Source organism: Tiliqua scincoides, chromosome 4 (genome assembly GCF_035046505.1).
Source record: "Tiliqua scincoides isolate rTilSci1 chromosome 4, rTilSci1.hap2, whole genome shotgun sequence".
NCBI classification, from domain to species: Eukaryota; Metazoa; Chordata; class Lepidosauria; order Squamata; family Scincidae; genus Tiliqua; species Tiliqua scincoides.
This window is the reverse complement of record NC_089824.1, coordinates 6,507,910-6,533,480: the sequence shown is the minus strand read 5'-3', so window position 1 is coordinate 6,533,480 and position 25,571 is coordinate 6,507,910. Positions and strand designations below refer to the sequence as shown.

Below are 25,571 nucleotides of genomic sequence, written 5' to 3'. Positions count from 1 at the left end.
AGCAGCACTACCTATTTAGGATTAGGAACAAGCTATTGAGGGCCATCAGGTCATAAAAGAAGATCCCTTGATGTGCTCTCCCCACAAATGATCCCAAAGTATTTTATGGGAGAAAAAGAAGTACAAAGCCATGTGACCAGACCCTCACATCCTTCCTCCCTTGCTGCTGCTGTTTTTGTGCATCTTACCTGCTGCTGTTGCATTACGTTTGGCACATTTCAGTTAAAACCCAAGGTTTACTATGCCGAGCTGGTAACCAAAATCAGTAACCCTTTCTCTTTTTCCCCTTCTCTCCTTCAAGTGCAACCTAAAGCCGTCTACATGGACCATCTCACAACACACCACCTGGGAAAGCAGTTCTGGCTCTCCTTCCCTCAGCTCACTATAGCTATCGCCTAGTTCTTTGAGTTGTTTCTTGAGAGCCCTCTTCTTTCAAACTGGAAAATTGCTTGGTCTTGGTATCATACCACCACAACTCCTGGCACACAGCATGCCACATAAAACAAATGGACTGGTAACCTGGGTCCTTGGCACAGCTTCACCATTGACCTACCAACTCCTTTCCACCTTACCTTGTCTCGTGCGCAGTCAAATTACACACTTAGTACTTCTACCACTTTCTTCCTCTGCGTGAGTGTGTGCTTACGTTTAGAGACTAATTGCATGACTAGCAAAGAAACACTGAATAGTCTTTTAGTTTTGATTCTCCTTTCCTGTTATTATTCAATTATTCCTACAATAAAGGTTTTGTTGCACCTTTTTCTCCTGTCTCCCTTCTTGCTTCGTGCCTAATCACTTACCTGTGCCACTAGCCACTACACAAGTCTTCGAGATTATTTCCCTCATGCGTTAAGGCATGTTTAAAAGCACACCCAGAAACAGGTTGGTGAGAATATTGGACAAGAAAGTTTCACATATGCTGATATCCTAAATTAGGCTACCTTTAGGTGTGCCCTGAACCACAACAAAAAAAGTCAGGGCCATACCTATAACACCCACTAGCAGATCCTTTTTACTAGCACAACGTGGAAGCAAAAATGTATACACCTAAAAAAACAGGGTTGCTCTCTTTTTTTTCAGTTCTAGAACTAGGAACCTTCTGTCTACACTATAGTTTCGTTTTCTTTAGGCACTGACAAGATTATCATGAGGCATGTACAAGATTAGAATCCATGAGGAAAAAAACTTACAAAAATTGAGCTAACTGAAGAATTTACATGGATTTCTAAATTCCAGAATATTTTATCTCTAATAAAATCTAATTTTTCAAAAGATTGTTTTTAATAATATCATTATCCTGGTAATGACTTTGATTAATGAACATTTTAACAATATTTAATCACTAACCTCTATTAAAAATATCCATGCCTCTCACTCTGATGAAGGCTGTTTCAGCACAGAAACTTGCAACTCTGTCTAGCAGGAGTAATGACCAACTATACAGCAATATGACTGAGACACAACATGCATCAAAAGACCAGAGATACCAGAAATTTCCCCCAAAAAATTTAAATTCATTTAAAAATGTTTCAGTTATAATTGTGCAGTTTGGATGCCTGCACAAATGTTTCTCTCTCTCTCTCTCGCCCTACTTCAACTCCTTCGTCTCTTGAAATAACTTGAAATAACAAGTTTATTTCAAAACACATATACTGTTGTCTAAAAAAGCAAAATCACTATAAAGGCAAGTTGAAACTTTCAAAATATGTTCCACATTTACAATTCTTGTCCCGGTTTCTTTCAAAATTCTTACCTTTAATTTCTTTGGTAAACTTAACCCTTTGGGAATCTGTCAGAGGTTTCTGTTGTTCTTCAATACTTTTAAAATCCAAAACTTCGCATACGAACTCAATTACTGGTTGTGCCTTATAAAATGCTGTTGCAGATACTAAAAATAAAAACAAAAAAAATACAGGCAATCAATCTCATTAAAAGATACTTTATAGATCTGAGGCTACTCCTCAAATCTGAGTGTTCTTCAGTGGCAAGATCAAATAAATATGGGGACAAAACAGAGTTGGATAAGTATCATAAACCATACCATCAATGTTGAGCATCATTTTCCACAGTGAAGGCCTAACTGATTGATGGAATCCAAACCAAACTTCTCTGCCACCACCCAAGGGATTAGAGCACCCTTCTGATGCAGTGAAAAAGGACCGGCCCACAGGAGTATACCTGCAACAAAAACCAAACAAATGAGTCAGATCTTAATTAGAAATAAAAAATTACAACTATTTCAGAAAAGCACTTTATTGAACATTATTAGAAACCATTGGGAAAAGATTGGTCAAACCTCTGGCATTGTTCATGGGATCTCAACAGTATCCCTGCCCCTACCTTTGAGATATAAAGTTTTATGCCACAACAACAGGTGCTGTGCTTACCAGAAGAAATGCATGGGTAAATGGGAGTAGGAGAGTTATATGGGAAGCAGAAAAAAGATAACAGGTGCTAAACGGAGCACAACACTGCAAGTTCTGAATACCCAAAGCCTGTTGTTTCCTTAAAATATGTTTACATGGACTTTAATTTCAATGGATGAGCTGCTTCAGGCTTATGTAAGAATTCACATACAGAGCCACCTGCTTCATTTAAGTGATTGGAGAAGCACACCCACATGTACACATATTACACATTTTCACTTTTGCACTGGAGCTCCAACTGTGCTTCTGATCCAAGTGGCTGACTGCATTTAACAAAAAGTATCTACAAGCAAAGATACCAGATAATCAAAGCAAATTTCATTAATCAAAGCAAATATACCACATAGGATAGATTAGATAGATCAGTGGTTCCCAAAGTCCTCCTTAAGAAGTGGGAACCATCAAAGTCTTTGTGGGGGTGGAGGGACTACAGCAACACAATCCCCGGGATCATGCTGCTGCTGGGAAAAGGGGGGATTCTGGCTACCTGAAACCAGTGACAGGCTCCAGGGAACCACGCCGACATCTCCACAAGGGCTCCCCAAGTCTAGAATTTATTTATTTTTTTAATCACAATCTGAAGTCACTTCTGCTTTCTGGTTGCAAAACCAGAAGTGATTCCTAACCACTACTTTTTTTTTAATTTTCCAGGCTTGGGGAGCCCTACAGAGGTGTCCATAGGGTTCCCCACACTCCCCTGATCCCTTCGTTAGCTTCAGGTAAGCCAGAACCCCCACCACCACCTTTCCCCAGCAGCACCGTGATCCTGGGGATCGCATTGCTGCAATCCCCGTCCCTGCCCCAGAGCGCTTCCCTGGTTGGTGGGTCACGACCCACCAGTGTGGGAACCATTGATATATAATTTTGTTAAACTAAATACTGAGGCAAAGAAACCTATACCAACTAAAAGGGAGCAGACCCCTCTTCTTTTATTAGTGTCTCATATGTTATAGCTGCTCAAATGGTATACACAAATCAAAGATCCAATGAACAAGGAAGTGGTTGGTTAAAATGTGGGAGTTATGATGAGCATAACAACATGGAATGAACGATGGACTAAATATATAAAATAATAATAATAATGTTCTTTAAAGAGAACTGGAAATTGTTTAGCGATTACTGAATGATAAACTACAGTGATGGGCAAACCTTTCCCTTTAATACAGTGTTTTTCAACTAGTGGTACCGATACCACTAGTGGTACTTCAGTTGGTATTCACGGTAAACCTGGACAGCTGCCACCCAGCGAGACCAGGAACATGACACAACAAACAGCAGTAGGAGGCTCCAAAGCATGTTTTTCTGCCCTCGAAAATGCCTTCAAATGTTTCAGAGACCACCCTGACACTTTTATTGGCGTTTGTTGCATCGTATTTGGCCGCCCAACCCAGAAGTAACTGGTTGCAGTGGTACTTCGGATAGGTGGACTATGGGAAGTGGTACAGCAGAGAACTAACTTTGAGAAACAAGGTTTTATTACATACTGAGATGAAATGTAATGGCGTGGGTACCCTTTCTTCAAAATAATTCATGAGGGATAGGTTCCTGCTGCTACCACAGATACGCAAAAAGACTGATAGCAGTTAAACCTATTCAAATCCTCCCCCCGTGCTCATTTTATTTGCAAACACCTTACAAACAAAAGGCAGCTTTTCCTTCATTTTGCTTAGAAACAGGAAGCAGATTCATACCTGCTGGAGGAACACAAAAGGAGGCAACAGTGAGAATGCTAACAAAAAGTGGACAGCAGAGGAAGCAGACAGCGAGAACCCTAGACTCCACTTTCTGTTAGCGTTCTCACTGTTGTCTCCTCTAGTGTTTCTCTAGCAGCTATGAGTCTAGGTAAGTCATGAGCACAACGGGGCGGGGTGATTTGAGAACCACAGAGAAGTGAAACTGTGAATATGGGACCTGCAGATAAGATTGTATATCAACAGCACAATCCTATATACATCTCCTCAGAATTCAGTTCCAATGAGTTCAATGGGACTCTGGGCAAACAAAATGATGGTTCAGCATCAAAATCATTCAGGAGCATTCCTGGCTTGGGAATGGATTCCCAACCTTGCCTGCCCCTTTGCAGGTTACAGAAGCTGCTTGGGGACAACCCACGTGGCTTGACACTAAGTAGCAACCCCATTACTACAGCAACAGGGTCACAACATCAACAAGGGGAGAACAGTACCTCTCAAAAGTCCAGCATATCCAATAATTTGGTACCAACTAAGTCCTGAACTACCGGAGTTTTACTGTACTGTAAACAATTTATTTAAACAAAGAATTGACACTAGGTGGCACTGTGTGCAATTCCCACAGCATAAATCTCAGAAACTAAACCATGTCGTCTATACACATGTTCAAATCTTCTGTTGTCACAAAACAGAAGAAATCATAGCGGTAGATGCATCAATATAGGGAACAAGCGCCAACTATTCTTTTCAAAATAGCTTAAACACTAAAAGTCCCTTAAAGAACTATAGAGAATATTTTCCTTACCTCATGGAAGGCAGATGCCTCATTACTACATCCAGTGCCTGAATGGTTTCAAAAGGAACACTTGGAAGACGACCAGAAAGAGCATCATGTAAAGCCTGCAGACTCACACATGACATCCACTTTATTGCCACCTTAAATATTCTGTCCTTCCCTTCTCCCGGCAACGTGACTTCCAATTCCACCTGCAACATTAGGAAACCACAACAAGATGATTCTTTCCATTTAAAGATGCATAGACAAAGCATAGACAAAGGAAACTGAATAAAAATCTTAAGTGGCCACAGAATTGTACAACAAATTAGTTTGGGTAACTGACTTTTCCGCAAGTTACATCCTGCCTGTCAACCTTCAGAGTAGGGGTAGGCAAACTTTCAACTTTAGGAATCCTGGACCTTTAAAAATTGTATAGCAGAGGGAATTTCAGCAGGTGCAGCATGTCATCGCACAGATGAAATTCTGCACCTGCTGCACCTGCTGAAATTCTCTCCTACACAATTGTTAAAGGTCCAGCATCCCTAGAGTTGAAAATTTGCCCACCCAGACTCCAGAGCAACACAACATTTTGGTAAAACGTGATACTGTCGGATCACCAGGCTAGCTATTTCATAAATACATTGAGGTTGCAATTCTATACACACTTTCCTGGGAGAAAGTCCTATTAAATACAATGGGACTTACTTCTGAGTAGAGACGCATAGGATTGTGCTATAAGACCCAAAGTTATTGACATCTGAGTTACTGACACCTGCGTCAGCACTTTTGAGCAGGCAGTCTGGCCACTGTGTTTTTGTATAGGAACAAAAGTTGTTTCAATGTACATATGACTTCTGGACAAACCTCTGGAATGTAACTGGTACACATCTTTGGGACTATGTATATATTCTAGCTTTACATGACTCTCCCCAGAATTCCCAGCAATCAGCTCAGCAGCTGCTTTCAAAGATAAACTGCAGCCATACTATTCATTTAGTTTTTCAGGCTCGTGAAACAATTCATGCATCTTTTTCCAAAGGACTGTTATGAACACAAAAAAGGCAGTAAAAACACGAGCATCAGTGCTTTTATGCTCCTGAGAAATGATGTGGTGCTCTTTCTCCAATACACAGGTAGATTCCAAGTATAAGAAGGAAAATTCAACTATCTGGCAAAAAAGTACCAAGTAAGCTACAACTTGGAGCAGGTAAGCTAGCAAACCATTCTGTAAGAGATTAGATGCCATAAAGTACATAAAGTACATTTCACAAAAGGTGAATCTACAACAAATATGCAGGGTCTCCAAACTCCCAAATGCTGCTACACTGAAATGCTCAGAACAGGTATAGCATAGTCACAACACTCTCACAGCCCAATTCTATCCAACTTTCCAGTGCTCTTGCATCCGTGACAATGGGGTGTTCAATGCATCTTGTAGTGGGTGGGGAATCAAGGAGGCCTCCTCAAGGTAAGGGAAGTTTGTTCCCTTAACTCAGGAGTGTATTGTAGCTGCATCGGCACTAGAAAGTTGGATAGGATTGGGTCCTCAGTCACATCTTCCACCCTCAAATGAAAAACTAAGAACATAAGAAGAGCCCTGCTGGATCAGGCCATAGGCCCATCTAGTCCAACTTCCTATCTCACAGTGGCCCACCAAATGCCCAAGGGCGCACACAAGACAACAGGAGACCTGCATCCTGGTGCCCTCCCTTGCATCTGGCATTCTGATGTAGCCTATTTCTAAAATTAGGAGGTTGCACAAATGTTGATGCCAGGGGCAAAAAAAGTCAAGGTTTAGATTTCTGACAATATATTTCTAAACAATACAAAACAGTTATGCTTCCTGAGTTTCTTTTCCACAAAAAGGATTTTTTGATTACTGAATTTACTGCAGCTTAGGGCTTCCATAGGTTATCTGTCCCAACGTCTACAATGAAGCATATCCAAATACAAACCACAGGGAATCTTAGCACACAGTGGCTGAGCAACTGAGAAATCCTTCTTCCTGAACCAGTTTGCCCTACACTGGTTGTCTGGCAAGATTGTTAGAAAAACTCAGGTGAAACATTTTCAATGGTTCAAGTCATATTATTTCAGTCGGTACAAGGAGTCACTGATACATTTAATAAAGACTTTAAGTGTGCCTGCCCTACAATTTTTTACAATCCCACATTAATAGAAATGATAAAATACTGAAAAAAGCAGCTCTGGCCAAATATTAAAGCATTTTTAAAAAACTCTATATAGAAGCATATTTATTTACTTCAATATTTCTAGGCTGCCTTTTGGCCCCAAAATTAAAAAAAAATACACAACATAATCAAAACAAAGTGGTATGACAAAATTTCCTCTGTTTTTATACTTACTTTCTCTCGCCCTATTGGAAGCGGCATAGCTGTATAGAGGTTTTTTCTTCCATCAAATACCGGCTTACGATCTCCAAATATTTGCGCTTTAAAGTGCTGGACCATGTGTTCAACTATTTCTCTGAAAACAGGGAATTAAGTTTAAAAAGATCTCCTTGAGTTAAAACAAAGCATTAAGAGTACCATTCATTAAGGTTTATGAATGGCTAGCTGCAAACAAACAGAGCATCATTTAATTGTCCACAAAAACCCTGTTCTCATCACTCATAACAAGAGTATATAGCGGTCCAGCATGTTCAAAGCACTCCCCATACATTTTCACAGTGATTATTACACTATTATTCTTATATTGCAGATGGGGAGGTGGGAGATGCTAAAAGGTTATGTAACTGCAGACTAAATTAGGGGCTTCCTGATTCACAGCTCATGCACAATTTAACCAAAATGTCAGGCTTACATGGAGAGCTATCCCTTGCACTCCACACTTTGCTCTCATGCAAGTCCCTTCTTTACCAATTCTAGCATATTATAATTATAAAATAATGGACAGCTCAATCCTTGGGTATTTCTCCCCACTCCCCATCACTGCCCTTCTGCCTCTTCCTTCATTAGACCAACACTGCATCCCAAGGTGCTGCTTCATTCAGCTGAGTGCGAAAAAGCAAGCTCCATTTAGGGCACTGAGGTGGGACTGGCACCTGCTGAGTGATAAAGTTTCTGCTTTAGGAGCATTTCAGAATTTTGGATAAGAGATACTCAACCTGTACTTAATATTCATCTGTAAATTTTCCATTAACAGGAAATCTGATGAAGTAGTGTAATCTCTTACCTGTTGTTAAATACAGTTTCTCCAAAATCCTTTTATACTACCAGACAAATGAGTTTACTTCCCCCTGCCAATAAGTGAAGACAGGAAAACAAGCAGTTGGTAACGTCACCTCTTCATTTAAGAGGTTTAATGGCAAACTACGGTACCAACCAGCAAGCAAGTTTAGCAGTAGCTGACGTAGATGAACTGCAGTAAACTCTCTGAGAGAGAGACTGCCATATCATCATGGATCAAAATCTGAAAACGGTTTAGCACACAGTACAACTAACCATAGGATAAGAGAAGAGAGAGGATTTTTAGGATGGTATAAGAAGACTTGGAGAAACCAATTCTGTTCATGAAAGGGGTTACTCCTTTGTTTGTAAAAGGGGTTACCAAGCGCAAACAGAAGTACAGAGGTTCCTGGTTTACTACAGGAACAACACAACACCAACACCCCACTGAGAAACAGTTCAACTTCAAAGCCACTGGAAATAGTGTTAATGAAGAAAGCAATGTGTACTAAACTGAGAAGAAAGTCATGTACCTGTTAACTCTCCTAGGGCACTTTTCTGGTTTTATATCCAATTCATAATGGTAAATGTCAATTTTAGGAATGTCCATTTCAAAAAAGTTGGCTTGCAGTTTGATTGTTCTCCCTGAAGTACCAAAGTCAGGCCGAGGTGGAGGTTTAAATGCATATGCTTGTATTGGAGGTGGCAGCAGTGATGGTGTTGCAAGAACTAGAATAGAAGAATGTAAGTTCAATAGTATAATTAACTGCAGTATATGTCCATTTTGTACAGAAGAAACGGTTTGTGCTTGAGAATCTAGAACTATGTGAAAACTGGAAGTAGGCTCTGATCACCGATAGGAGCTATTTGCTGCAGCACAGAGCCTCGAAGAGGCAACTGTGAGCCTCCAGAGGTCAGTGCGACCCCCCCCGCCCCCCAGTTTAAGATCGCCTGCCAGGCAATGCTATGACTGTTGTGGTGCATCAGGGCACCCATTTCTGGGCCACTTCCCTTAAGGAGGAATAGCCCTTTTCCAGTTCCCCTGGTGGGTCGCAACCCACCAGTATTAGGCACTGTTCTGTTTCTGTTAGACCAGTGGTTCCCAAACTGTGGATCTGGACCTACCAGTGGGTCATGAAACTGACAAGCTGATACCTGACAAGTAAAATGTATTGAGCCCTGTGGAAAGCAAAATTGAAACACACATGCCATTTACTCACAAGTAGGCAAACATGCCTTGGCCCAATTCAAAGCGCAAAGAAACGCAATGTCACCAGAATGTTCCCAATTTAATTCAATGAATACAGGTCCAAGCAAACTATTGAAAAGTGCCCCCTCCAAGCAGAATGTAAAACATATTGAGCCCTATGGACTCAAGTAGGTGAGCATGTCTCAGTCCTCTGCAAAGGGGAATGCAAGGCCACCAGAATTGTCCCAATCCTATGAATATGGAGCTCAACAAATGCTCCAGAAGGCACCTTCTCCCATAGCAAAATGGTTTGAGCAGCTAGTAAAGTGAACTTTTTTTAGTCTCATAAAGCTAGGTGGTTCCAAAAAAGTGTCTTTTTGGGGCCCAACAAAAGGTCCAAGTGCTAAAAAGTTTGGGAGCCACTGCATTAGGTGCTTTCAAGACTATCTCCAAGTTTGTACACATGGGAAAGGGACAATATAGATGGCAGATCATCCAGCCCTGCTAGAATTTAGCAAAGGCATGCCCTATAGCAGGGGTATCCAAAGTTTTTGGCAGGAGGGCCACATCACCTCTCTGACACTGTGTCAGGGGCCGGGATTAATTTACATTTAAAACTTGAATAAATTTACATAAGTTTACATAAATGAATATATTAAAGATGAACTTATATGAATGAATGTCTTGCAATAGCTCAAGGCCTATAAAAGGCCTTGCACAAAGCAAGGCTGGCCTTTCCTTGCTGCTGCTACTGCATCACAGACATGAAATAACAAGCAGTGGAGGCAGCCCTTATCCCACAGCTCACGTGAGAGGTCAAACAGTCGCCCTCACGCTGAGAGCAGTTGCGTCAGGCCAGCGTGGGCTCCAGCAAATCTCTGGAGGGCCAGAGGCTCATTGGAGACTGGGGGCTCCCTGAGGGCCACAATGAGAGGCCTCGAGGGCCGCAAGTGGCCCCAGGGCCGGGGTTTGGGCACCCCTGCCCTATAGTGAAGACAAAAGAGTGGTAGGGGGCAGAACTAATGACGGCCCAAAATGTTTAGAAATTTCCTGCATCTAACTCTTCATACAGTAGAATCATCCAAAGAGAACTCACAAATATTTCTGGTGAATAGCCTCACATATGAACATGTTTTTCAAACACATATGATCATGTTGCATTATTTTAATGCATCTTTTTAAAAAAACAGTCTACCAAAACCTATTTTATCTACCTTAAAGAAGACCTTAGTAGTTGCCAACATATTGGAACTACTCCTTATCTTGACTGAACATATTCTTACCTATCAGTTTCAAACAGAAGCATACTAAGGAGCTGAAGCAACATGATATTCTTCAGCATATTTCCGAAAACTGAAACCCAAAAACTTTATTTTCAGGTTCCTCATATCCAACTGTGTAATGTGAAGGACCAAGCAAAGCATGTATAACTTCTCTTTTCGAATGTTTATGTACACTACATCAGTCAACCATATGCTACCATTAAGGTTCCATACACTTGGAAATAATCTTCAATGTGTTTTACTTTAACAAAGGATTTTCAACTACCCCAAATCTACACACACACACACACTTTTTAATTTATATATTTTTATATATGTATTTATATATGTATGTGTGTATATATAAATCACAATGCTCTTATTGCCGCTAGTGCTTATTGCCACTTCATTTTTTACATACATAGATATATAGACATATATAAAAATCACAGTGCTCTTATTGCTGCTAGATGTCTGAAAATGGCCAGTTATGCAAGATGAAACTGAAATGACAATTTCAGTAGCTGAATAAAGTGAATAGAAATACAATTATGACAACTGAAGATTATGAACTCTTTATAACGTTATACAAAAGCATGTTAACAGTACTTCTGCAGAAATCATAAAAGGAATTGGGGTCTTTGCACATTACCAAGTAGAAGAACATAATGCTGGTTTCAAGAGACATGGTTTCAAGAGACATTCAGAGAGAATTTTTTCTCTACACAAAATCACAGAGGACCCCCACCCTTTCTTAATATTGTCGCGAAGTTATTTTACAAAGGAATATGCATGACCTTAATATATTCATAATCCTTTCATTTAAGCATCTATCCAGTGAACAAAGGATCACATTCATGCTTAGTTGTCTTCTGGCTCCACTTCCTTCACATTCCTTGCACCACCTCACACTACCTAGACACGCTGATATACCGATGAGCTGACCCTCGGTGGCAGAGAGGAGTTGCCGTCAAGTGGAGCATGGGAGGCGAAGGGCCAGAGAGAGGCCAGACCGGAATCCAGCTGGAACGAGGAGTTCTATGAAAGACTAGAACTATTCAACTGTAAAAATCCCTACGGGGGTTTAGAACAGCCTGCTTATGTAAACCGCCTTGGATTAAAGCCTGAGGAGAAATCTGACGACCAAAGAAAGGCAGTATATAAATACCTGTATAAATAAATAAAATAAATAAATTCCTTACGGTCAGGCAGTTATCTGTACTGGATTTTGATGAGGTACAGACAACTGCAGGAAGGAAGATGAGGGGAAAAAACCCAGCAATCTCCTAATAACAGCAACCTCATCTTCTCCTGTCTTTCATCATCTCAACTCAGTCCCCCTCACGTCCAAACAGTTCTCTGCTGTCAAAATAATTCACCACTCCTGTCACTCTGATTGTATCATCTTCTCCTTACAGTTGTTTCCTGTCCTGTTCCAGATCCAGAACATGCTCTTCATCATTCATACCTTCAAAGCCCTCTATGGCCTTGCCTATCCTCATCCCTCAGCTCCTATCCCATTATACTCCTGCCTGTGAGCTCTGCTCTTCCAGTTCTGCCAATTTCACCCAGCCTGCTCCCTCAGTGACTTCACCCTTTCTTCCATGCTGCCCCTTATCCTTGGAACTGACTCCTACAACACATGTCTGATGGTTCTTTTTCAAAACCCTCTTTTTTGTGAAGTCTTTGGCACCACCTTCTAGTAGTTCTTTTATTTTACTGCAACTTACTTTTAGGTTTTCCACACAGGTGAAGCCCCTTAAATGAAGCTGACTCAGACCTCAATTTGAAAAACAAGTTAAAATTACAGACTAATTACTGATGAGCTAAACGTAAATCACAGAGTTTTCTCATGAGGTTCAAAGATTTATATGCCTCCAGACAGTATTATGCTTCAGTCTTATAATTAGACTTCATGGGAACAATGCAGCCAGTGAACTTACAGTGGTGGGAGAAGTTTCCACAATTCACTGCAAAAAGAAAAAGGTGGTTCATTTAACTTTCCTTGAGAACTCTAAAAAAAAATAAAAAATTAAAAAAAGAGGGAGAATTGGGGGAGCAAATAAAAGCCACCACTAAAACATGCAATAGTTTCCTCTTCCAAATAAAAATTTGCTTTTATTTTAGGAGGATGAGATAAACAGCAGCAAGGTGGGCTTACTAGAGACAGGAGCACAATTTCCAGCTTCTCCTTAACTGGAAACAACACTCCTAAACACACTCAAAGCACAAAAATTGTTTTCTGTGCCTCTCTATTCCGTTTGGCAGGCAGAAGAAACCACAAATCAGCTGCACTCCGGCAGGAAACACCACTGCTAAGCCTGGTCAGAACCATCATTTCCAATTAAGGAAAACCCTCTCTTGCTCTAACATGCTGACCCCACTTTCTTTTACTCCGTCCCTCCTCCCAAAAGTAAGGGTTTTCTTGGATTGGGGTGGAAGGCCTCACAGAAGTTGGGAACAACCCCCATTCATTTCAAGTCAGACAAGAATTCAAAGAGTCTGGGGTCAACAATAAATGGGAAAGGCTTTTCAGACTGGAAGAGTTCGTATTTCAAAATCTCATTGTTACAAATGCAGCATCATCATTATTTTTAATCCCACTGATTTGAAGGAAAGAATTAAGAATGTGCTGTCTTCCTAGATGAAATCACTGGGGCTTTAAAATGCTTATTTTTAGGATGGGTGTAACATATAAGAGTGCAATCCTAACCCACTTTCCAGCACCGACATAAGGGCAATACAGCTCCTAGGTAAGGAAACAAACATTCCCTTTCTTTGTGGAGGCCTCCATGAGTGCCACCCAACTGAAGGATGCAGCACATGTCCCATTGGCACCGCTACGTCAGTGCTGGAAAGTGGGTTAGGATTTGGGCCTATGAAGCTTCCCAAGCCTCTGTCTCGTGCCCTTCTTGGGGAGTGCCTGGGTAAGTACATTTTGCCACAGGATGTCGTGATGGCACCTGGCCTAGATGCCTTTAAAAGGGGACTGGACAGACTGATGGAGGAAAAGTCTGTCATAGGTTACAAGCCAGGATGGGTAAAACTCCTGGTTTTAGAAGCAGACTATCTCTGAGTGCCAGATGCAAGGAAGTGGCAACAGGATGCATGTATCTTGTTGTTAAGTGTAATCCTGGAGGCCTTTGGCGGGCCACTCTAAGATACAGGATACTGGACTAGCTGGGACTCTGGCCTGATCCAGTGGGGATCTTCTTAAGTTTGCATTTTTGTTATTTGCAAAGGGAAAAAAACAACTGCATCTCTCTTCTTTAATGTTGTCCCCACCTGTCCCTTTCTCTCCCCTTCCCTCTTTCCCCCCATTTCCCTCCACGTCTGCTTCAGTTTTCTTGCTCTCACTTCTTATCACCAACTTGGACAGCCTAAAACCACTTCTGTCACGGTAGATAGCTCAATTAAAATTCACTTCTAGGTATCATAAAAGGGACTGAAAATAAAATTGCTGATATAATAATTATATATTATGGAAACTAACATTAAGGGTTCAATCCTTTCCAACTTTCGAGTGGTGATGCAGCTGTGCCAACAGAGCATGAGCTGCATCTTACAGAGGGGAGAAATCCTGGAGGGCCCCCATCAAGGTAAGGGAACATTTCTTCCCTTACCTCAGGGTTTTACTAGCACTGGAAAATTAGATAAGATTGGGCCTCAACTGTAATTTCAAGTTTTGCAAGACCCATTTGCCAAACAAACATATAAAATAGAATGCAAAGCTTTTCAAATTCTTGAATTCTTCAGCTACAGGTTATATTTGGGTTTCCATCAAATCCTTCTTGGAACACTTTCTGACCATATTTCAAGTGGAGCACAGCAGCACTCTGACCTAGGCCTAGTATTCAATGACTTGGATAGAGGGGTGGAAGACACCTTCAACAAATTTACAGACGACGCAAAACTGGTAGGGACAGCTAACATCTCATGGAAATAAATTCAGTTGGACCTTGACAGAATGGAAAATTAGGTTGAAACTAATAAAATGAAGTATAAAGCGAAAAACATTAAATGATCAGGTTCAGAATGGAGAATACCTCACTTAGCAGTAGTCCTGTTAAAACAATCTCAGAACTGAGGTCTATCACGAGCTGAGCACAACTCAGCAATGCGATGCAGTTGCAAAAACTGCTAATACAATGTCAGGCTAAATGAACAAAACTTTGCAGGAAGCTATAGTTCTCTATTCTGCCTTAGTCAGACCTCCACTGGAGTACTGTGTCCAATTCTGGACACAGAATCTTACGAAAGATGTAGAATAGACAAACTGGAATAGACAAACTGGACAAACCAGAAGAGCACACGGACAGAGGTCTGGAAAACAAGCCTTCAGAGAGAAAACTGAAGAGACTGGATACATTTAGCCTGTGGAAGAGGACTTGAAGAGAATGCTATGGGCTGGTATAACAGCAATCTTCAAATCTGAAAGGCTGTTGCACAGAAGAGTGCAAAGATTTCTTCTCCATTGCTCCAGAACAGGGGTCTCCAAGCCCCAGCTTGGGGGTCAGATGTTGCAGCCAGCCTCTGGTCCCCTGTAAGCCTCCAGCCCACTCAACCAAACATGACCAGAGCTGAGCTCCAGTTGTGTCTGAAGGGTGTTTGGACGGTTGGAGAGGCTGTGTGCATCCTCCCTGGGACTCAGAACACCTTCTAAATGCCTAAAAAAAAATCACTTCCTGGTTTTCCCAAAAAACCAGAAGTTTTTGTGCCCTCTGAAGGCCTTAGAAGGCTTTCTGAGTGTTGGGGAGGCCTCCCTGGCCCTCAGAACATGCTCTGGGCGTTTCCTGGGATGTGCTGGCTCTGAGGTATTTCCTCCTGTATATTTAAGTAAGCTGCTTGGGAAGTGGGAGAATGGGGGTCCATTTGAGTGTGTACTTTATTTTGTGGTGTGTGTTGGTGCTTGGAGAAATCCTGTAAATTTGAGCCAATTAATTAAATCCAGAGTTGGAGAAACATTGTATTAGGGGATGTAACAATACTGCCACATTAGTGAAAACAGAGGTGCAACAACACATTAAGCCAAGACATAAATTGGAAACAAAAACCCTGTGTCAAAATTAGTGGTTCTACTGCTGGCCTTTCTGGTTCAAGACCCAAGTAACTGAACAGTAAAATGTAACCCAGACAGGAATCAAGAGTAATACCTGAATAAGGCTACAATAAAGCAGCTGGTCAATATATAGAACTAAACTTCATGGGGCATTCTGTTTTTAATGACAAGACTCCCATACACTCACACTCCCCCCCCCCCACTCCCTCTGGCAAGTTTCTGGGCAATAGTACAGGTAACACAGATGAAGTCCAACATAAAATTGTATACAGACTGTCTATGAACAGGACTGTGACCATTTTAAATGCATGCAAATGACAGCAACTCTGCCTATAGCACAGACAGATTGGCAGACCACTTCTTGACAATTTCAAGAAAAGGCTACCAGATATGACAAGGAACAAACTGTCCAGTATTGTCTACTCTGACAGGAAGGAGCTCTCCAAGGTCTCAGAAATACGTCTGTCCTAGCAGTGAAGATGCCACATTATGCACACAAGACACATGTTCTACTACTTATCTATGGGCACTCCCAGAACACAAAAAGTATTCATTGGTTTTAGTTTTACTGCATTTATTTATATTGATTTCACTGGGTTACCTCTGAATACATCTTTGTTAGCAAGCATTTCTATGAATGATACAGATGCTGTTCTTATTTTTTCTAGTCCCCTTGGAGAAAGTCTACTACACAAGAAACACGGCTTCCTTTAAGTGCTTCTTTGGGGCTTTGCTCCCCCCTTTTTCCCCTACTTGTCATGGTATTCTTTTTGGCTGCCTCTATTCCGCCCCCCCCCAATGCAACAATATGCCATCACTGTTACAAATGTATGAGAATTTGTTTGCTTTGGTTTAAAACCAAACAAGAATAACTCAGATGGGGGGAGCCATCAATGTAGTTGGCATGGTGTGTGTTGTAGTATGCAATAGGAAATAGAAAATAATGCTTCAGATATATTGATTTGTTCAGTTACAAAACTATTTAGCCCACTTATCTCATGTGATGTCTAAATAAGGCAGAAAGGATACACAAAAGGATCTTTCCCAAGTGAGTTAGTCCTCACTAAACAACATTACTCTGGGCCAACTATATGCCATTAGGAAGCACTTATTCTTTGACAAATGAGTATGGAGTGGGGCATCTCCATGTTTAGAAAGAGAGCACCAAACTTGAGCAGTGTGAAATGCTGAGAATGATCTCAAATATTATTAAGCTACATCAATTCCTGTACTGCTAAACTCAATAAAAATTTAGTGCCAACCAAATGCATGGTTCTATAAAGTCGATCGCAGGAAAAATACGATTCCCGTCCAGATGTTTTGCCATCTTTGTTAGACAAGATGGAATGAAGGAGGACAGGAATTGATGGGGCAAGAAATATCAACAGGCTATAGATATGCTGGTAAGATCTCACAGTACATATCTTAGAACCCTTAAAATATAGCAATGTCAAGAGTCAGGATTAGGAAGTAGCTACTGCTGCAATGTGTTTAAATTTCGACTCCATAGGAGAAGTCAGCAGGCTTCTCTAGATATTGCAAAAATATTGCTAAAGACTAACACTATAATTGTCCTTGTTCCAATATAGGAAAAATATCACAATATCCTATTCTTTCCCTATATAATGAAGTTGCCTTGTTACGAGGGACAGATGAAGAGAAAGAAAGCCCCACTCATGTTTCCCACTTAGTGTCTTCAATCAGCAGAAGTATGTGCTGCAGTGCTGAAGACAAGCAAACAGCAGAGAATTCTATTATTATTTTAAGTAACCAAGTAAAAAGAGGAGTATTGCTGCCAAAATAAGAAAGTTGTTTTACTTGTATTTGTCATTTTTAAAACAATATTAAAATAGTCAAATGCCAAATGCACCTTGAGGATAAAGGGGGGAAAAAAGATCAGCAAGGCCCATACCCATCATTACCAATTCCACCTCCAGGTGCCTCTTCATATCTGGACTGTCACCCCCTCCCCAGTCCTCACAGAAACACCAACTGCCTTGGGATGGAGGGGAACAGACAAGCAAAGGGCATCTTTCTCCCCCAAAACTGTTTCTGCTATAATGTTTTTATGACCATCACGATTTTTGTTGTATTTGTATACTTTCACTTATGTGAGCTATGTTAGGAGCTTCTTTTATCCTGCCTCTTTGAAATCTCCAGAACAAAACAAACATGAATAGCCCCATGATTGACTTTGTAGGTTAAGCGGAGAGGTGCTGAGCCACTGAAAAATGTTTTAAAATAACTTTTAAGGCATTCAAAAAATACACAGCATATTACTGTGCACTGTTTTTAGTGTGTACTGGTGTGATTTAATGCACAATGAAGTCTTGAGTAGAAGCTTTGATTCTGCTGCTTTTGCTGTTCCTTTTTTATGTGTTTTGGAGAATATATCTGTGTTGTGGTCTGGTTTTAATTTTCTTTACTGTCCTACTACTAGTACAATTTGATAATGTTGTAACTTCCGTAGATTAAGTAGTGAGACATTTTTGTAGCTAGTGTGTTATGCTTGTAGGCAACCTTGAATGTCCCACTGCAGGAGAAAAGGCAGGAGGATTAAAATCCTCACACTTGGGGGAGAACATGCTACCAGCTGCTATTGATTTTGCAGGCAACATGACATCACACGAATATGCATATTCCACACATTCCAAATGATAATATTGAAACAAAACACATTTCCTTTTTAGTGTTAGGTTTGTGTGTCCACGTTAGGCTGAATAAAATGTAGCCTCCCCAAAACGCAAGTAGCACTTTGAGGAAAGACATCTGGATCTCTTGCAGTAACTGAATAGCAAATTTACTACATTGTGGGCCCAATCATATCCAACATTTCAGTGTATGCATCCGTAAGGTAAGGGAACAAATGTGAACAAATGTTCCCTTACCTTGAGGTGGCCTCTGTGATTGCCCCTACAAAGCAGAATGAAGTGCATGCCCTGTTGGCATAGCTGCAACAGCTCTGCTAAGTCGACTAGGACAGGGGTGTCAAACTCATTTCATAGGGAGGGCCACATAGCATTCATGATGCCGGCTGAGGGCCGGAAGTGATGTCAATGGGCAAGAAGTGATATCATTAAACAGGTCTTAACCAAAAAAAAACACTTTTTTCTCACTTAGGAACTCATTAGCTGCAAATGACAAAAGAGAAAATATACAAATCATGATCTTATTTCAAGATATGCGAGGGCCCAATTTTCATGTGGACTGCCCTTTCAGCAGTAACACCTCAGTACGACACACCAGCTGAAAGCCTGAGGGCCGTATAAAAAGCTTCCGTGGGCCACATCCGGCCCCTGGGCCTTATGTTTGACACCCCTGGGCTTGGACTAGACCCTTCAAAAGATTGTCAGGAAAACCTCAGCTAACAATTCCACAAGTAAGCCACCGAGGGACACCTAAAAAAAAATTGTCTAAACAAAGATGGTAAATGCTGTGGAAGCCCCAAACTAGCTACCACACATTTCAAGATTTGCTACAGGTATTATTGGCATGTTTTAATCCATCTAAGAACAGAAGTAACAGAGCACTACAATAGGCCCTAAGATTGATTTTCAATCAATTTTCAACTGTGCCACAGCACGTTGGTGTGTCATGAATGGCCTGCAGGGTGAGGGTCATAATTTAGTAGGGCCATTGGGAGATGTAAATCTCTGGCCAGGAGTGTAGTGTGCCTTATCAACTGAAAAACAAATACACACACACATATATAAACATATAGTGTGCCTAGATGATTTTAGCACTCTCAGTATGCCATGAAATGAATAAAGTTGAAAACCCGTCTTAGGAACTCTAGTGATATGTTCGGTTCACATAAAAACAAGAAACTACAGGTGTAAAGCCCTCCTGCGGGTTCAGAGCTGCAAGAGGGATCTGAAGGCCTTAGGAGTGGACCTCAACAAGTGGGAAACCCTGGCCTCTGAGCAGCCCACTTGGAGGCAGGCTGTGCAGCACGGCCTTTCCCAGTTTGAAGAGACACTTGGCCAACAGTCTGAGGCAAAGAAGGAAGGCCCATAGCCAGGGAGACAGACCAGGGACAGACTGCACTTGCTCCCGGTGTGGAAGGGATTGTCACTCCCAAATTGGCCTTTACAGCCACACTAGACGCTGTTCCAGAACCACCATTCAGAGAGCGATACCAGAGTCTTTCGAGACTGAAGGTTGCCAACAATAAACAGGTGTAAAGCCCTGCTGCGGGTTCAGAGCACTTCATCTACCCAAGCAGCTCAACAGTAGACATAACAAGTTGAAAACAGTGCACTTCATTAATCACAGACAATATAGGTGGCCAACCTGGAGAACACAAGGACAGGAATCCACAGAACTGCCTATGATAGTGTTCCTCAAGGTTTACCCTCTGCTATACCACTTTACTTGCTCCATAGTTGCACTTGTATTGAAAGTACAACTGAAAGTAACTGGCGATGACATCATCACCACTTACTTCTGGAGTGGGATGACAGATGTGATGTGATAAACACCAGTAAGAGGCTCAGGGTAGACAGGATGGCTTCTTCAAATGCAGAAAAGCATGCTTTGGAACTCTGCTGAGCTGAGCCTCCTACTGCTGTTTGTTGCGTTGTGCTCCTGGTCTCACTGCTAGGTGGCAGGTGCCCTGTGAGTCCCACCAGATACCACCTCAAGTACCACTGGTTGAGAAACACTGGCCCATGACCCAAATAAGGTCTCCACTCCTGCCCGTAGTCACTGCTTGACTCAAAAGACTAGATGCAAAATCACACTTACGGGGTGTGTGCATGTGTTTGCGTGTACACTCTAAAGGGGCTCTACTTTACAGACGGGACTTTTGACAAACTCACCAAACAAACCTACTGCAACACCTGCACACCCTTACTATGGGCACCTGTTTCTACTAAAGGAGATACTTGGCACAGAAGGAATGACCGGGACTACTTGTTTCCAGGACAGGCTTTTGTCCTGCCCAGGATATTCCCATGACCTCCTAGTGTGAGGAACATCACAGTGCAGTAGCTGCACAAGCAGGGATGTGCATTGGCCGGAGTCCTTCTAAAAGCGCCGCTGCCATAAGAGGTGCAGGGGCACCCACAACTTACAGGCTTTGCACTCTCCATGCTCATCATACTACGCACGTGAGTTGTGGGTGTTTGGGCACCTCACATGGTGGTGGTGCTTGTAGGACTCAGGTGGGGAGATTCTGCCTCAAAGAACTCTAGTGGAGAGGCTCTGCCTCACCTCAAATGGCCTGACATGGTCCTGGTTGTGTTTTTAGGAGGACTCTCTGGTGGGAAGGCTCTGCTTTGAAGCACTCTGGTAGGGAGTCTTTGCGTCACCTCACATGGTACTGGTGGCACTTCCTGTAGGACTCTGGTGGGGGAGGCTCTACCTCATCTGCCTCACCTCACATGGTGGTGGTGCTTTCAGAAGGACTCCAGTGGGGAGGCTCTGCCTCACCTCACATGGTCTCACATGGTGGTGGCAGGACTCAGGTGGGGAGGCTCTGCCTCGAAGGACTCCAGTGAGGAGGCTCTACCTCACCTGCCTCACCTCACATGGCGGCGGCGGCGGCGCTTTCAGAAGGACTCCAGTGGGGAGGCTCTGTCACGTTCAGGTTGGGAGGCTCTGTCTCACCTCACATAGCCTCACATGGTGGTGGCAGGACCCTGGTGGGGAGGCTCTACCTCACCTACCTGACCTCATATGGTGGTGGTGCTTTCAGAAGGACTCCAGTGGGGAGGCTCTGTCTCACCTCACATGGTGGTGGCAGGACCCTGGTGGGGAGGCTCTACCTCACCTACCTGACCTCACATGGTGGTGGTGCTTTCAGAAGGACTCCAGTGGGGAGACTCTGCCATGCTCCGGTGGGGAGGCTCTGCCTTGAAGGACTCTGGTGGGGAGGCTCAACCTCACACAGCGGTGGCAGGACTCTGGTGGGGCGGCCCTAACTCACCTGCCTCACATCACATGGGGGTGGTGGCTGGGGGCTCTGCCACGCTCAGGTGTGGAGGCTCTGCCCTGAAGGACTCTGGTGGGGAGGCTCTACCTCACCTCACATGGGGGTTGTGGTGGCACTTTCAAAAGGACTCCAGTGGGGAGGCTCTACCTCACCTCGCATGGGGGGGGGGGTGGCGGCACTTTCAGGACTCCAGTGGGGAGGCTCTGCCTTGAAGGACTCAGATGGGGAGGCTCTGCCTCTCCTCACATGGTGGGTACCACTGCAGTGGGTGGGGGGCAGGTGAGGCAGAGCCTCCGCACGGAATTCCTTCGGAGAACGCCGCCGCCGCGGGAGGCACGCAAGCACCCCCCACCCACGCGTGGACTCCCGTGGGGAGGCTCTGCCTCACCTGCCCCCCCGCAGGCCCAGCGCACAAGAGGGTGCAGGGGAGACGGGGCGCAGCAGCGGCGGCGTGCGGGGCAGGCGGGGGCAGCCGCTCCACGAGGCCGGGCGGGGGCCCGGAGCGCTGAGGCTCCCTGGCCCGCCTGAGGGGAGCGGCTGCGGGCGCGCGGCCGTTGGCGCCCCTCCCCCCGCGGCGGCGCCTCGTGCTGCCCGCGCCTCCCGCCGAGGAGCCCCCCCCGGCGCGCGCGAGGGGACTCACCGGGGGCCGAGGCGGCGGGGGCCGCTCCCCCCGCCGGATACATGGCTGCGGCTGCGGCCGGCGACGCTGAAGGCGGCGGGAGGCCCTCGCTCCCTCTCGGCCGCTTCCCCGCCCTCGAGCCCGGCGCGGTGCGGAGGCAGGCGAGAGCCGGGCAGGGCCCAGCCAGCGCAGGGCGGAGTCGGGCCGCGGCGGTGACGCCGGCGCTGCGCCCGCCCCGCCCCTCGCCGAGCCCGCGCCGAGGCCTGTCTCCTCAGAAGCAGGCCGTGCTGCGCTCCAGGGGGCTCACTCCCGGTCGGCGTGGCCAGGAGGCCGCGCGTCTGCTCAGAAGCCAGTCCCAGAGTCAGCGGGCCTCACTCCCAGGCCAGTGTGGTGGGAGGGCGGCCTGAGCCGGTCCTGCGCGCGTCTGCTCAGAAGCAAGGCCCACCATAGTCAACAGGGCTTACTCCCTGGTAAGTCGGGGCAGGACTGCAGTCCCAGGCTGAGCCTAAGGGCGCAGAGGCTGCCACCTCTCCACGCTTACCTGGAGTAAGCCCCCCTGTCTCTAATGGACTTACTTCTGAGTAGACACACTTGGGACTGGGCGCAGAGGCTGCAATCCTATCCGCTGCAGCCCACTCCTATCCTTACCTGGGAGTAAACCCCACTGACTATAATGGGACTTACTTCTGAGGAGATATGCATAGGGTTAAGCTCTGAGGCTGTCATCATGTCCACACTTCCCAGGAAGTAAGCCCTGTTGATGAGAATGGGACTTACTTCTGAGCAGATGCACATAGGATTGAGCAATCCTATCCACACCTGGGAGTAAACCCCACTGACTATAATGGGACTTACTTCTGAGTAGACAGGCATAGGATTGGGCAGCAATCCTATCCACGCTTACCTGGCAGTAAACCCCAGTGACTATAATGAGACTTACTTCTGAGTACACTGACATAGGATTGGGCTGTGAGGCGGGGGCAGGGGGCTAGCCTCCCAGGGTAGCTCTCCAGTTCCTCCAAAGTTTAATTAATTAATATTTAATTAATTAACACATAACATGATTAATCAATATATCATTGATCCAAATATATTACTTAGAATATTACTATATTAGGGCCCAATCCTATCCAACTTTCCAGTGCTGATGCAGCTATGCCAATGGGGTGTGCACTCCATCCTGTGGTGGAGAGGCAAGTTACAGAGACCTCCTCAAGCAATGGAAACATTTGTTTATTTACCTTGGGGCTTAATTGCTGCTGCACCAGAGCTGGGAAGTTGAATAGGATTGGGCCCATAATCTCTTGCTTACCAGTCTCTTGCTGCTCTGGCCTCAAAATTTAGACAATAGAGGGAAGAAGTGAAAAAATACCAACATTAAAATAAAACTTTAGTATGAAATTGACAGAGGAAGATGAGTGAGAGTCCAAGCCTATGCCTGTCTACTCAGAAGTAAATCCTATTATAGTCAATGACACTCCCAGGAGAGATGTGCATAGGAATGTAGCCTAAATGAACAAAACTAGTACATTAGACAACTTTTTCATAAACATTTCCTAACAAAACTGAATAAATTTGGGCACTGTGTTGTAATAAAATCAACAACAACAAATATTAATGGAGTGGAAAAATGTATACAGAGCCATACAAAAGTCCTTTGGCATCCATATATTTTTTGGCAACCCGCCCCCCCCCCACAATGTTCAAATTATTTTAATTAATAGTCATGCCATTGTTTCCATTGCACTCTCCTCCCTGAAGGGTCGCCTGAGGGCACAATCCTATCCAGTTTTCCAGTGCTGGTGCAGTTGTGCCAGTGGAGTGTGCACTGCATTCTGCACCAAGCCAGAGCTGACACTTCAGAGTCTCCACCCTCTCTGGTGGTCCATGAGGAAGCATCTCCCAAATGAGCATTCCTCCCAACTACCAGAGAGCACATACTTCAGTGCTGGCTGCAGACAGCCCTCTCTGGTGGTCTATGGGGGAGAACTTGCTCAACAAAATGCTGGAAGTGATCAAAGGCCTTTTTTTTCCTGAGAACTTGCAGAACAATTTTCAGAGCCTTGCAGACTACCTGTGGTCCATGGACCACAGGTTGGAAACCAGTGGCATATACAAACAGTGCATAGTTAAGTTTGTTTCCAATAAGGAAGATCACTTAGGGTCCAATCCTATCCAAATTTCCAGTGCTGAGGCAGCCATGATAAAAGGGTGTGTGCTGCATCCTGTGGTGGAAGGGCAGTCATGGAGGTCTTCTCAAAGTAAGGCAACAGCCTTCCAGCTCCCCCACTCATATACCACTGAGGAGAGCAGTGGGCGGAGGGAGGAAGTGGCAGCTTTGGCCTCTTAGACTAGGGCTGGCCCTGTAGCTTGCTTTTAGGGGTGTCTGAGCTGCCACCCTCACCTCATATAGAAAGCTCCATTCAAAGGTGCAGTGTGAGGCAAATAATGAGGGGAAGCCACACTGAAGAATACAGCTCTTCTCATGACTCCTCAAAAGCACTTCCCACTGAGTAGAGTGAAGTTTCTCTCAGGTAAAGACAGCATGAGCTTGCACCCAAATCTATTCACACAGAAGGAAGTCCTACTGAGTTCAGCGAGACCAACTCACAGGAACGTGTGCACAGGATTGCAGCCTTTCAGCCCAGTCCTATGCATTACTACTCAGAAGTTGCAGCCCGATCCTGAGCTGCCAAGTGGAGCAATGGCACCAAAATGGCAGCAGCTGCATCCTATGTGTGTCGGATAGCTGCCGGCATCTCCTTGGATGGTTACATTCGTTTGAACAAGACTGTAAAGCGTTTTGCAGTGCAGTAGTGTTGGACGGGGACATGTGGAGTACTTTGAAAAGTGCTGCCCTGAGGACCATGAGCAGCACAGGAATGCGGTGGTTGGGGAGGCAGTGGTTGGTGAGTCCTTTGAAAAGCGTCGCCGCCGACGTGGGAGGCACCCAAGCACCCACCACCCACGCGCAATGCACCCAACAACTGCACCTCCCTGGTGCATTGAAGGCAGCCTTTAATCCCCTGGCTGTCCACAGCACTCCTGGCTTCTAGGCAAGTCGTGCGCGACACGTATCTGGGCGATGGAGGCAGCTCTGGACTGCCCTTTCTCCAACCACGTGGAGTAGCAGCACACACTTCCGCATCACACCGAAAGCGGTAGCCACTCTAGCTCTCTTGCCTTTATGGTATAGGCGGCTGGTGATGAGGTGATGCGTCGCCTGCCATAGAGTGGGGTAAGACAGAGCGGCACTTCCGGTGGCGAATAGAAAGCCTCGCCCTCGGAAGGCGGGCACTTTCAGCTGCCGCTCATTGAGAATAGCGCTCGCCGATTGGCCAACGCCATTCCCGCGAGACTAACGCGTCCCGCTATTGGCCAGGATGCGGCGGGGGCGGGAACAGGGAGGCGCCTTCGGCGTGCG

General features: G+C 44.5%; 1 protein-coding gene across 1 annotated transcript in view; it reads right to left on the bottom strand.

Annotated features, from left to right (window-relative positions):
• Positions 1–22,267, bottom strand: part of AGO2 (argonaute RISC catalytic component 2) — a 41,876-nt gene extending 19,609 nt beyond the window's left edge. The window contains exons 1-6 of the mRNA XM_066625639.1: positions 22,169–22,267; positions 8,617–8,812; positions 7,262–7,382; positions 4,923–5,104; positions 2,042–2,178; positions 1,754–1,888 (exon numbers count right to left, since the gene is read on the bottom strand). Of these exons, the coding sequence (XP_066481736.1) occupies positions 1,754–1,888; positions 2,042–2,178; positions 4,923–5,104; positions 7,262–7,382; positions 8,617–8,812; positions 22,169–22,211 (814 nt within the window). The 5' untranslated portion in view covers positions 22,212–22,267. The remainder of the gene's footprint in view (positions 1–1,753; positions 1,889–2,041; positions 2,179–4,922; positions 5,105–7,261; positions 7,383–8,616; positions 8,813–22,168) is intronic.
• Positions 22,268–25,571: the final 3,304 nt, after the last annotated feature.